General features: G+C 46.2%; 1 protein-coding gene across 1 annotated transcript in view; it reads right to left on the reverse strand.

The window, feature by feature from the left end:
• Nucleotides 1-14,677, reverse strand: part of TSPAN14 (tetraspanin 14) — a 56,230-nt gene that overhangs the window by 4,786 nt on the left and 36,767 nt on the right. The window contains exons 4-8 of the mRNA XM_077350824.1: nt 8,285-8,431; nt 5,949-6,119; nt 3,443-3,568; nt 2,992-3,036; nt 579-698 (exon numbers count right to left, since the gene is read on the reverse strand). Coding sequence (XP_077206939.1) covers nt 579-698; nt 2,992-3,036; nt 3,443-3,568; nt 5,949-6,119; nt 8,285-8,431 — 609 coding nt within the window. The remainder of the gene's footprint in view (nt 1-578; nt 699-2,991; nt 3,037-3,442; nt 3,569-5,948; nt 6,120-8,284; nt 8,432-14,677) is intronic.

Here is a 14,677-nt window from a genome sequence, read left to right on the forward strand (position 1 = left end):
GGAAGGCCTGGAGGATCATTGTCCATGGGGTCGCGATGGGTCGGACACGACTTCGCACATAACAACAACAAAGCACTGCTTCAGAATGCAGAGTTAATTTGAATTTACAGTGTAATCCCAAACAGAATTAAATCATTCTAATACTTCCAAGCCCATTGGGAAGCAGCCATGGCACAAGGGTAGAGCATCTGCTTGGCATGTAGAAGGTCCCAGATTCAATCCCAGGCATCTTTAGTTAAAAGGACCAGACAGGAGGGGATGTGAATGACCTCAGCCTGAGACCCTGGAGAGCTGCCACCAGTCTGAGCAAACAAGACTGACTGAGAGTCTGGTTAACTTGGTGCATTTGTCGGACTTCAATGGTTTTAGAAGAAGGCACTACACTGTTTGTAATCTTCCACACTTCACTAGCTACGGAGCTCACTCGGAGGCTTTGTGCCCATGACTCTCTTTCAACTCAAAGGGGTGCTGGACAGGTAAGAGCGTGGCCATTCTCTGCTCTGCAAAGGGAGGGTGGGAGAAAGACAGTAAATGCAAGGCCTCAACGCCCACCAGTCACAATATGGACCACCACTCACCTGCAACAATGAAATGGCAACAAAGACCCCTGCCACAATGTAGATGTTCCGGGGCAGCCAGGCTTCCAGAGCAGGGATGCAGCCCCTGGTGAAGATTCGCTCATCCCAGCCTGCCCTAGGCTAGAAGAGAAGGGGGGGGGGGAGACATGAGAAGAGAAGAAAACGGTATGGGGGGTGTTGTGGTATGATTTTTACTATTTTAAAAAAGGAACACAAGACTGGAAATCAGTAGTGCTTATGTGCATGCTGTATAGCATTATTCTTGCCTAAAAAAATAATCTCAAACTTAAAATATATATCCAGGCAAGTCCCATTCTGTGCCAAGTGAATTCTGCAACTTCTTTTCCACATCATTTAAAAGATCTGCGTAGACTGGTTGGGTTTTCCAGACGGTGTGGCTGTGGTCCAGCAATTTTAGTCCCTTATGTTCTGCCGGGAACTGGGGCTAGCATCTTCAGAGGCAGGGCATGGCAAGTTGGGAACACTTTGGCATGGAGAGCTTTCCCAACCTGGAAAACCCACAACAGCCAGTGGATTCTGGCTGTGAAAGCCTTTGACAATTCCTCTGCATAGATTTCTTATAGATTTCCATTTCCAATTCGACTCCCTAATCAGCTTGCAAAGTGAACCCCTACCCTGAAAATATTTGAAATCTTCTCCCCTGACCCTGGAAACTTAATTCAGCCACTCGGCTGATGGACTGATTATAGTAAATGACCAGCGAAAATGAACATGAACATTTTAGCTCAAAAGTGCAATACTAGAAATCTATATACGAAATCTCGTTACAGCGTTAATTTTTAAAAGTACAATGGGCATTCCGCATCTCCAATGAGATTGGGAAAAGTGCCTGCTTCAGTACAATACTTTGTAACCTTCTCCATCTCTGCCAAGATTTAGCTACATGGAGAACAGCAAGACACAATTTTTCGTCTCTTCCTGGGAATTTTCATCATAATGGAGAGAAAAGTTAATCTTGCGTGTCTTTGTAAAAAAGGACAGCATAAAAAACCATGCCCAACCAATTCAATCTCTAGAAATCCAACCTCTAGGAGTTCATTCAGGCTACAGGATTTTTTGGGTAGCTTCCTTTTCAAAACACTGAAGGGAGGACGTTAAAATGCACCAGTTTCCAAGGGGTGAGATTTTTGCTAATGATTTGCTAGTTTGAACAGGCTGTAGTCTATATAGCAGAAGAAGAAGAAGAGAAGAAGAGTTGGTTCTTATATGCCACTTTTCCCTACCCGAAGGAGGCTCAAAGCGGCTTACAGTCGCCTTCCCATTCCTCTCCCCACAACAGGCACCCTGTGGGGTGGGTGAGGCTGAGAGAGCCCTGATATCACTGCTCGGTCAGAACAGTTTTATCAGTGCTGTGGCGAGCCCAAGGTCACCCAGCTGGCTGCATGTGGGGGAGCGCAGAATTGAACCTGGCATGCCAGATTAGAAGTCCGCACTCTTAACCACTACACCAAACTGGCTCTCCTAGCATTTCCTAGCAGAATCGATCTGTTGTTGGAGCTCGCTGCCTCGAGCTCTTTGGCTGATTTTGTGTTATCACTCTTGTATATCCTACACTGAGCAGGTTATTTGGCGGCAGTCTCGTTTTCTGCAGCTTTCAGTTCAGGGACTTTCCCCATCTTGATTGATGGTGACCAGCCAAGGTTAAGGGAGCTAGACCTGTTGGGATATAGTTTAGTTTTGGCCAATATCTGATCACAGAGAGCTTGTGACTTCTGAGGTTTGAGCCTACATTTCTGAGCACTGCTTCACAGCCATAAGAGCTGGAAACTTCCTTTAAAAACAAAACAGGATCTGTACTCTGCCCTCAGCTGTTCTTCAGCAACTCTCTTAAACCTGTGGAGTGCACATAACCTGAGCTATGGGCTAGCATGCACCAGCACTTTCATACAAAGTACCACGAAATCCAGCTGCATGTGTAAATCAGCCACCGATAATCACTCAATTTCGCACCCAGAATGCTTTTTGATCAGCTAGTTCAGATATTGAGATGCCCATTCTCAATGAAATTAATTTTAAAATGTCTTTTTTTTTTTGGGGGGGGGGGGGAGAGAAATCAACAGATTGGCAGTCCTATAGGCAAACTTGAATTAAGAGAGCCCAAAGTTCACCCTGTTCCTTGGGACAAAAATGTCAGCCATAAAAAATTTGGACACAGCACTTGGTCACTTTTTTGACCTGAATAGCTCTGGCTAGCCTGAGCTTGTTAAAGCCAGGCTGCTAAAAAAGGGCTGGCCATTAAGGCAGTCCGGGGATTGCTCTGTGGAGGAAGCCACCTTGGCTGCCGGAAGTCAGTAGTGACTTAATGGTGCATTCTGAGATGCTGCCTTTTTTTGCACGAGACACAGAGGCTGGGGCACAAGTTATTTTATAAATTATGCCCAGCGCTACTCACCAGCGTCCTCACATCATAGCCACACTGCGTGTTCACAACTTTTTGCTGAAACAGAAAAATCACAGTGACAAGAGTTAATACCAAAGCAAGATTGGCACGCCTCTCCAAATGTAAGCCGCCAGATATCCAGTATTAAAAGCCGTCTGATGAATTCCATGCATTGAAACGAACCAAGTTTGAGTCCAGGGGCACCTGGAAGACCAACCCGGTTGAATTCGGGGTATAAGCTGTTGTGTGTAGGCACTACACACAACAGCTTATACCGAGAATTCAACCGGGTTGGTCTTCCAGGTGCCCCTGGACTCAAATTTGATTCTGTTGCTTCAGACCAACACAGCTACCCACGTGAATGCATGTAAAAGTTGTTGTTTTTTAAAAATCTGCTCCGAAAGCACTTCCTCCCACGACCGCCCCTCTACCACAACCACCAAGTTGGCAGGAAATCGCTCACCGCAGGGTCAGGGGTGCAGCAGGAAAAAGGGACCCCGCACTGTTCCCGGCTTTTGCTGGTGCTGCTGCAGTTGAAGTAGATGTTCAAGTCCCAGTCGCTGGGATCCTGGGCCCCGCAGCACTGGTTCTGCAAGAGGGGAAAAACCCATTGGCCATTGGGAAGGGCCGTGTGCGACTCCCTAGCTTTAGACTTTAATGTTGCGGGCAGAAGAATGTGTGGGGAAGAGCCACTGAGTCTCTCAGAATAGGGAGCAGCAGCCGGGGAGGAGGACGAGGAGGAGCCGTGGCCCGGTACCGACTGATCCACGGACCGGTCCCGGTCTCCGGACTGGGGGCTGAGGACCAATGGCTTAACAGACACAGAGATAATTATCTTTCTCCAATGTGAAGGCCTACACTAAACACCTGAGCATTGATCCCATACGAGTGTGCACATGCACACTCCCATAAGAGGGAGCACTTGCAAAAGTGAGAAGAGAGGAAATGGGGAAGTTTCAGGGAGGGGGCATGCCCCCGTAGGCCAGAAGAGGTCCGAGGCAGATTCAGCGGAGATCTAAGGAGTAGAGTGAGGAGAAAAGGGAGCGCCTGCAGAGTAGTTGCAGAGGTATCTAGGGGGTGGGCAGAACTTGGCACACTTTCCACAGACTTGGGATGGTCTGTTTATGGGGCAGAGTCCTGAAGCTAAGCAGGGAAACTCATGTTTCCAGAAACACAACTGGCCCGAGAGATGAAGCTTGAATTTGATCAGGCAGTTGGTAGTTAACTAATGTCACAATCTGGCAAGAGTATTACTAGAGATTTGTTGTTGTTGTTAGGTGCGAAGTCATGTCCGACCCATCGCGACCCCATGGACAATGATCCTCCAGGCCTTCCTGTCCTCTACCATTCCAGGGAGTTTCAGTTTGCACTGACTGCTTCAGTGACTCCATCCAGCCACCTCATTCTCTGTCGTCCCCTTCTTCTTTTGCCCTCAATCGCTCCCAGCATTAGGCTCTTCTCCAGGGAGTCCTTCCTTCTCATGAGGTGGCCAAAGTATTTGAGTTTCATCTTCAGGATCGGGCTTTCTAAGGAGCAGTCCGGCCTGATCTCCTCTAGGACTGACCGGTTTGTTCGCCTTGCAGAGATACACCTAGAGATACACCTGACATTTCAAGGTGGGGCCATTATTAACAATTTGAGCATCTTGAAAGAAGACTGACTATGGATGGTGGGTTGGAATGTCCTTTCGATGGATCATCCTGGGTGGATCAGATGTTAACTTCCCTTTATCAACAGCGGGATTGGATTAATGATACTCCAGGGTTGCCCAATTGGCTCTAGCAGGAAAATGGTTCGTGTTGTTCTGAGGGTCCTCAGGATATGATGGCATAATGCCTGCCTTGAAGCTGAGCAGACGCTTCCGGCAGGGTTCAAAATATTGGAAGATGTCCTTTCCACTGAAAGATTTATTATTCTTAACCAGGATATGCCACAGAGATTGGGGGAGGGATTGGACTTAATCGTGTTTTAATTCCAGCACACCCTTCCTCTTCATCCCTGGGACTTTCCAATGGCATAACTGAACCAGATGTCTTTATGAGACTTCCCGGTTTCAAATCCCCTAGCATAAGTTCGAAAAGGGGGTACGTATTAAAACAACAAAGTCCAAAATAAAAGGAGGGCCCTATTATGGGGGGGGACTCAGCTGGAGGAGGGGGTGAGGTCCTTGCAAGGATCACTCAGCAGTTGTTCTGAACTGGTCTCATCTAACCCCTACAGCAGTGGTCCCCAAACTTTTTATCACCAGGGACCAGTCAACGCTTGACAATTTTTACGTCCCTTGCTGCTGCCACCTGAGCCTCTGCTCCACTTGCTTTCCCACTGGCGCCCCTGACTTCCAGCAGCTACGCAGTGCCACACCGAGGGGGAGCCCCAGCCATGGCGGCCACTGGACAGCACCAAAGGTGAGCAGGAGGCATAATGGCAGGGCAGTCCCCGAGGCAGCAGCCGGGGAGGAGGATGAAGAGGAGCCACGGCCTGGTACCAACTGATCCACGGACCGATACCAGTCCCCAGACCAGGGTTTGGGGACTACTGCCCTACAGCACACTGGGCCCACAAAACTGAGCCGTTAACAAGGTACTAAGTCCACATTGTCCTGGAAATAGATTGCAGTAGGATTTGAACCTGCACCACAGCCCATTTTGAGCGACACAGCTGCTGTGAAGACCCAGACTCATTCTGCGCAATCCCAGAATGTGTTGAGCAGTCCAGAAGAAGCAGCAGCTTTCTAGAGCGCAGGAGTTCTCTTTACTGAGCTGTAGATAAGAGAAACTTCTGTGCCCTCTCTTGGATGTTTCTCCTTTCCTTGTGACTTACATTTGCCCTGCTAATATTATATTATTCCTTCTCAAGCTCCCAACTTGAGAGACCACTTAGTTAACAAAACAGTTTGGCGTTTTGCCTGTCGGCTTCATAGCTAAAAAGATTAGACTATGGAACAAGATGGATTTTTTAAAAAGGCATACCATTTTCTGCAAAGAATCTATGAGGTTCTGCAAGTCGATGTCATCTCGGTACGACTTAATATTGTTCTTGAAGAAGGTCTCCACCTGGTCCCTCACCCAATCCTGGAACAGGAAGGCCAGCACGGCCACTGCTAACTCCAGGATAAATATCAGTGTGATGATGCCACAGAACTGCGAGACAAAAAGAACGGGAAAAGCAACAATGATCTCCTACAAGGAAGGAACTCAGCTTTGAAACACAGGCTGGTTCGACAGAAGTAGTTTTCCAACTGAAATTCCAAGGAAGCCTCAGGAGGTTATCGGATATTCACGAATGAGAAGATCTGAAATCACAATAAGCAGCTAGATGCGGGCCGAGTAGTGCTGGAGCAGCCAACCAGATTTGGAGGGCATCCTGACTCTGGGGGTATAGGCTTTCGAGAGTCCAAGTTCTTTGACTTTAGAGACCAACCAGATCACCTTGGAGACCAACAAGATTTGGGAGGCCTAAGCGTTCCAGTCTCAAAGCTCTTTTGACTCTCAAAAGCTTCGACCCCCGAAATCTGGTCAGTCTCCCAGGAGCCAGGAGCTTCCGATTTAGCTCTTGTACTGCAAACTCACATGGCTACCTGCTCAAAGTTTCTGTCCGAGATGAACTACACACCATGGCTGGTCATAACACCTAAGGAGCAAAGGTAGCAAGCTGAAGGCAATTTTGGGGCAGGTGACAAATTCTCACAAGACAACACTGAAGTGCAAGGAGTCTCATGCACTGTGCTGAGCTTCCCCTGCAAGGCTTTTCAGGGCGAAAGTCTTGGGTGGAAACCAGGGCAGTCAAAACGGACTTTGCCCTCAGGGCCTTCGCTGTTGTCCAGGCCAGACAACAAAAGGGAGAATAGAGGTATGAAGAAACCCCACAGACCTGAGATTCTGCCTGGCTTGTTTGCAAACTATGAAAGATGTTGACACAGTGCTTGGAAAAATGAAAGCTAGACAAAGAGCACTGGCTCATCCAGAATGAGACTGAAAAACAAAGCTTTGGGGAGGGGGAGAAGGTTTCTGGTCATTCTTTTGTTTGATTCAGGGAGAAAAGAGATTTATTTTTATAATTTTTTTTAATCGACTTGTATGACCACCCCTCTTGGCCCAGCTGTCTCAGGGCAGGAAAAAACACCATAAAATAAAACAGTAGAATTGCCTCTGTATCCTTACAAGCACCTTAAACACCAAAAGGATTACAAGCTTTCTCAAAAAGGGTTTCATGAAACCCTGGGGTTTCCTGAATGGTTGGGAGTTAATTAATGTAAAACTATATTCTTTAAATTTGTTAAACATTTATTGGGTATTATGACCATCAATGGTCATGTTGACCCACCCACTCCTCCCAAAATGGCCAATGATGGGCCTGGAGGGGGCACGAAGGGGAGGGGCCCTGGGTGGGCATATCCACAGCTCTGCTTCCCAACCATATTCTGCATGATTGTGCCACTTCTGAGATTATTTGTAGTCTGAAGAATGTTCCAGGGGTTTCTCAATGGTATAAAAGTTGAGAACCAAAGTTCCCTTTGTCAAATACCTCACCTGACAAAGGCAACTTTCACTCTCAAAAGCTTATACTGCGGAAGTCATGTTCGTTTTTAAGGCAGCACTAGATCTGAATTTTGCTCTCTGAGTGCAGACCAACACAACTGCCACCTGCAACTATCTTCAGGGATAGAACCAAATTTCTTGGAAACTCTTGGAAATGCTGACTAACTGACTGTGGACATTATTTTACTGTACTATTGGCATGATCCATTTTGTTTTCAGTTTCAAAAGATCTATTCGCCACATCCAGTGGACAGTCCAAGAAATATTATATACAGACATGCACAACAGCTAAAAAAGTATTTTAAATAGGGAATCAATAATAATCTTAAGCAGAGTTAAAGCAAATGTTCTTCAGCACCATGAAAATATTTATTTCAGTATCAAATATTGGAATGCAATAACTGCACCCCCCTCCTTTCCTCAGATGAAATCACTGTTCTTAACTTCTCCGTTTCTGCTATCACCAAGATCTGTATAGTCACCATTCCTTGGTGGATGGAGAACTGCCCTGGAAACATGATCTTAACCACCATGAAGACTCTTTTATGCCTTAAATGTGGTGGACATCATTTCAATTCAAATTTCCTGCACTCCAAGGGATCTGTTTTCAGGGCAGTATGTTCTCAAATCACATCTGTCACTCTTAGGGACCCCATGTTGAAATGCTGAAAACTTTTTGTTTTGCATTTCTTCTGTTGCAGCACGGCCTCATCTGCAGCAGCGGAAAAGCAGCCCGATGCTTATCACAGTCCTGTCTGGCAACTTACAAATTGCAGCAGGCAGATATTCTCTCGCAAGGCTCCGATGCAGCCAGCAAATCCTAGGATGAACATCACCCCTCCGACCAGCAAGACGAGGATAACTGGGTCAAAGCCGTTGAGGCGGGTCATTTTGGATATATCGGATAATATACCCTAATAAAAAGGAACAAGAAAGAAAGAATATGAGGACTGTTGTCGTTGTGCTAGTTAGCTGTATCTTTACATTGAAGCTTCATGACTTTTTGGTTTGCCTGCTGCTATTCGATTTGTATCTCAAACACTCACTCTCAAACTTTTGGGCCCTGGCGGAATACTCTGCCCAATGAGATCAGGGCCCTGTGGGGCTTTAAACAGTTCCACCATTCCGTTCCGCCAGGCCTATGGTTGAGGCCCTGAAGTAACACCTGTTTCACTGTCCTCCCTGCCCAAATCTACCTACTTCATCCCCTGCTAAGGGATGATATTCTGATACATTGTCCCACTCCTCTCTTCTCTTGATAAGGATTGGGGTGCTGGGAAAAGTGGGGGGGGGCTGCATAGTTTTTAGTATTTTTAAAAAATTTAAGCAATTTTAAATTTTAAACTACTCTAACATTTCAAATTCTGCACATTTATACTGTATGCTCAAATGTTGTGATCCAGCCCTAGCCTTCCAGAAAGGGCAGACTAGAAATGTGATGGTAAATAAATAATAGTAAAGATAAGTAGATAGTCAGATTCAGCAATGGAATGGACTGCCTAAGCCAGTGGTGAGCTCCCCCTCATTGACATCCTTCAAGCAGAGGCTGGACAGAGATTTATCCTGGATGCTTTAGGCTGATCTTGAGCTGGGGGTTCGACTAGATGGCCTGTCTGGCCCCTTCCAGCTCTATGGTTCTAGTATATTCTAAATAAATTCGGGTTGACTGGACATATTTCAGGATTTGCACAGAGGCTATAGAAACAAAGCACGAGTTGCAGGAGCAAGGGTGGAATAAGAACTGCTCCTTTTTGTTACAAAGATGAGAGGTTTGGAGCCCTTTTGCCAGCAAAGGTATTTAGAAAGCAAGAAGGAGACAGAGAGATAGTGAAATCAGGGACTGCACAGTTAGTCTAAGTACCTCCAGCATCCATTCTGTCCCTCTGATTAGAAGAACCAGAATTATGAAAGTCTGCTGAATTGAAACCACTGTTAATACACCATTCACATAAGACCCATTTATCTGCTCCCATGGTCTTGCCATGAGTCGTGCCATGTTCGCATGTTACCTGTTCCCAGGGTTCCTTGCCTACCTTGACAAGCTAGTATGCTTTCATTGCCCAGTGTTTTTCCACAGACCAGAGGCCAGGGGTGAGAGGGTGGGGGAAGGCCTCTTTTATTCCCAGAGGGTTTTTAATTGCTCTGACTGTGTATATGCATAGGTTAGGAATGCTTTGTTTTGCATCCAGGTTGCAGCATGGGCTTTGCTTAGGAAACTTTGCATGGGAAGCTTTCATGTCTGGTATTTGTTCTTAAGCACTCCTATTTTCAAATGGGGGAGGGGGCTCACAGGGAAAATATAAGAGTTATGCTTGTAAGCTTGCCCTTCAGTTTTAGCAAGGAAGCACCATGTTCTCTGTTTGCTACTTTCTTCAATGAAGAGATTTTCTCTAACAGCGAGTCTGCTTATTAAGAGTTCGACAGTTCAGTTTCTCTTATTGAAGTTTGGTTTTTTGTTTGTTTGTTTGTTTTATGTACTGGGTATATATAAACCTGCTCAAAAGTCACACAGAAACACAAGGCTTCTACTGGCACCAGCATTTTTGTTAGGGAAGGGCCAGGAACACACCCATCTAGACATCCACAAATCTTGTCTATTTACCAGTTAGCTAGAACTCTACTTTGTTTCTGGACACTATGAGGGAAAGGAAACAAGGTAGTAAGGCTTGGTGTACACAGGGCCTGGAAAATGGTATCTCTGGGAAGCACATGGAAGAAACTTATCTCTGCAGAATGGCTTTAATGACCTGTAGGAAACTGGCAGGAAAAGCAGTCTAAACACTGTCCAACTGGAGGTGAACTCTGTAGGATGCAGTTATGTAGGATGCAGGATGACCTGACTTAACTTAAAAGGTTGCAGATGAATGGATGAACTTGTTAAACTGTGCAGAGGACACAGCTTTCTGTCAACTGCACAGTGAGTGACAAACCGGAATATGCTGCTACTTAGTGAGCACAACAGCCCTCCAAATCAGTGGTCCCCAACCTGCCCCCCCCCCCGCAGTAAAAAACTTCCCAGGCCGCAAGCTTGCGGCCCGGGAAGCTTCTTACTGCAGGAGGGCGGGGAGAGGGAATTAGGGCCGGGCCGCGCATCGCGCATGAGCGTCCTGTGCGGGCGTGGCTTGCAGGTGCGGCCTGATGCGCGGGCGCGGCCCGCGTGGGCTAGGCCCGATGCCCTACCGGTCCCCAGCCTCAGAAAGGTTGGGGACCACTGCTCCAAATAACTCATTCTGCCAGAGGGTCTGGCAGCCCAAGACAATTGTCCACAAGATGGCACTAGAGGCTGAGAAGAGGGTTTCGGAAACAGAATACTTCCGTTATTGCAGCCAGGCAATTTTCCTAGCACAGAAGTACCCAAACAGTGGTTCTCCAGATGTCCAGGGACTACAAATACCAGCAGCCTGCAGGGGCTCATGGTACTTGTAGTCCATAGACATCTAGACAGCCACAGTTTGACCACCCATAGCCTATCAAATTGCAGAATCTACAGTCAAAATATTCAACAGCCATCTAAGAAACCACACCATTGACCTGAGAGACCCAAGGTTAGATCCCCACTCTGGGTGACCCTGGGCCAGTCATCTTCAATCTATTGCACAGGGTTATTGTGATTAAATGGTGTAGGGGAGATGGAAGGAGTTTGTAAGTGGCTTAAGCAGGACATACATAGCTAAATAAATAATTTCAGGGCTAATGTAGCAACTGCCTCCTGCTACATACTCCTTGTGTGGCGACCAGTACCTTACCAGACTTTTAATTCCAAACTACAACATTGTGGGTTCTGTCGATTACTCCCAATAAGCAGGCTTCACTGAAGAAAAATCTCTTTATTGAAAGAATAGTGAACTAATAATCACAGGGCTCTTGCTAAGACTAAAGTTCCTACCCCTTATCTACACTCCACTCAATGGTTTTGGCACAAAGGCATTTGCCTGACCAAATGGCCAGGACAGATGAACTACCCACAAAGTCCCAAATTCAGTGGGAAAGATAGTGTCAGAATCATGTGGCTTCTGCCATTATTTAGGATGTTTCTGTAACTAAATAACATAAGAGTATTCACCCCTGTGTAGGAGATGGGGGCAGCTTGTCTCCTTTGCTTTGTTTTATGACCCTGATGTCCTTCCAGCATTTCCATTCCAACCTCCCCTCTTCCTCTCCTCTAAGCAACCCATTTGCTCTGTTCCTTTCCCCTGCTCCCTTGAAGCTGAATTTCTTATCTGAGTGTTAAGACTGTTTGATATTCCCTCATTTTTGCTGGATTTCCATGGGAGGGGGCAACAGGGTTTGGGATATATGTGGAGACCTTTATCCTCCGTCCCAGTTTATGCAATGCCTTGATGAGGCATTCATAAAGAAATCTTCATAAAGAAATCTTCATACTTCATAAAGAAATCTTTGACTATCCATCAAGAGATTTCTTTTCTGAATAACTACAGATCCTCACAAATAGTCATTCCCACACTTCAAACAGGGGACCCTCCATGTGCTGAGTTGGCTAGCTCTGAGCTGGCTAGCTACATCCTGAGCTAGCTAGCTACATCCACACCTATGTTGCTCAATCAACAATGGATCAAAGGATCATAACAGGATCAAAAACGACAGTGATAGGCAGACAGGCCAGAAAACCACCCGCGGCAAGGCAAGGCAAGCGATCCAAGCAATACAAGGTGAAAATATAAAATATGGTTACGACATCAAAGCAGCCCATGGCAAGGCAGGTCAGGCAGTACAGTCAATACATGGCAAAAGCATACTGTTTTGACAAACATGGGACCGGGGCTATATTCTTTTTCATTGTACCTGTCCATTCTCTTCTGCTCCAAGATAAGCAGATTCAAGGGAGCGGGGCTGCTGTTTTAGCAGCTGTAGAGAAGATTTGGTGGGGAAAAGTGCTGCCAAGTCACAGCCACCATATGATGACTCCATGGAGTTTTCCAAGGCAAGAGCAGAACAGAGGTGAGATGCCATTGCCTGCCTCTGCATAGTAACCCTGGACTTCTCCGGATGTCCCTCCCCCCCCCCCCTCCAAGTCCTAACAGGGAAACCCTTGCTTAGCTTCCAAAATCTGCCAGGCTATGGCAGTTTTCTCTAGACCAGTGGTGGCCAAACTGTGGCTCTCCAGATGTCCATGGATTCTTCAATAATCTCAGGGGTCTCTCAGCCTCATCGATAACTGGTTGATAGATCATACCCAAAGGGTACTTGTTAATGGTTCAGCATCCTCTTGGAGAACAGTGACAAGTGGAGTTCCCCAAGGATCTGTCCTGGGGCCTGTTTTGTTCAACATATGTATAAATGATTTGCATGAGGGTTTAGAGGGGATAGTTATTAAATTTGCAGTTGATACTAAACTGGGAGGGGTAGCAAACACAACTGAAGACAGAATCAGAATACAGGATGATCTTGATAGGCTCAAGAAGTGGGCTAAACTGAATAAAATGAAGTTCAATAGGGACAAGTGTGAAGTTCTACATTTAGATAGGAAAAACCAAACACACCAATATAGGATGGGGGGGGGGGGGGAGACTTGTCTTGACAGTAGCATGTGCAAAAAGGATCTAGGAGTCTTAGTAGACCATACATTGAATATGAATCAGCAGTGTGACTCGGTGGCTAAAAAGACAAATGGGATTTTGGGCTGTATCAAACGGAGTATCATGTCCAGATCACGGGAGGTGATGGTACCGCTTTACTCTGCTCTGGTTCGACCTCACTGGAGTACTGTGTTTAGTTTTGGGCACCCCACTTGAAGAGGGATGTAGACAAACTGGAGCATGTCCAGAGGAGAGCAACAAAGATGGTGTGGGGTTTGGAGACCGACATATGAAGAAAGGTTGGGGGAGCTTGGTCTGTTTAGCCTGGAGAGGAAATGACTGAGAGGGGTTTTGACTACCATCTTCAAATATTTAAGAGGCTGCCATATAGAGGCTGGAGCAGAGTTGTTTTCTCTTGCCCCGGAGGGATGGACCAGAACCAATGGGATGAAATTAATTCAAAAGAAATTTGACTAAACATCAGGAAGAAGTTATTGACAGAGCGGTTCCTCAGTGAAACAGGCTTCCTCGGGAGGTGGTGGGTTCTCTATCTTCGGAAATTTTTAAACACAGGCTGGATAGCCATCTGATGGAGAGGCTGACTCTGTGAAGGCTTAAGGGGGTGGCAGGTCATAGTGGATGAGCAATTAGGATATAAGTGTCCTGCATAGTGCAGGGGGTTGGACTAGATGACCCATGAGGTACCTTCCAACTCTATTATTCTATGATTCTATGATTCAGTAATATCAGGGCTCTCTCAGCCCCACATACCTCACAGGGTGTCTGTTGTGAGGAGAGGAAAGGGAAGGCGAATGTAACTCACTTTGAGACTCCTTCGGACAGAGGAAAGCAGCATAGAAGAACAAACGCTTCTCCTGTTTCTTCTTCTAGCCGAAGGTTCCATGGTAGAAGCGAGGGTCTGAACCCTGGGTTTCCAGATCCCAGTCCAACACATTAACCGACACATTAACCACTACACTAAGCTGGATACAGTGAACAAAACCTCAATAAAATCACAGCTTAACGTGGAAGTCTTTTTTCTGGATGGGATCTTGTACTAGCAAACTGCCAGGAAGGACTGTAGGGAAGACAGTGGAACCAAAGTTGTTTCCAAATTCTAACCCTGACACACCTCCCAACTCCCAGTGAAATCTCCAAAGTGATTTAACACAATAGAAAACCCTGAAACTCCAAACAACATTCACATGAGAAAGCGCTTCAGCCATTCACATTTCAAAGCAAAATATCAGCTCCCAACATACCAAGCCTCGAAGGCTGGTGAAATAAGAATGTTTTTGTGGCCGATGAAACTTGCGAATAATCATCCCTTTTTTAAAAGGGGGGAGAGAAAGGGAATCCCACAATTGAGACTTTACTCATAATCCGCCAAGCTTCAGATCTACTCTCTAATTTTAGTTAAATATAAAAACCCGTCCTTCTCTTTTCCTGAACTAACTTGTAGAGTACCTCCTACCACCACCACCACCCCTTTGGTTAAGTACAGGGTGGTGTCTGCCTCAAAGCCATAGAACCATACAAGAGGTATTAAAGGAGAGAATATGTTTTAACACAAACATTTTGGGAGCATGGGCTGAAAACCCCCAAATGGGCTGCAAGCAGAGT

This window comes from Paroedura picta, chromosome 8, assembly GCF_049243985.1.
Source record: "Paroedura picta isolate Pp20150507F chromosome 8, Ppicta_v3.0, whole genome shotgun sequence".
NCBI classification, from domain to species: domain Eukaryota; kingdom Metazoa; phylum Chordata; class Lepidosauria; order Squamata; family Gekkonidae; genus Paroedura; species Paroedura picta.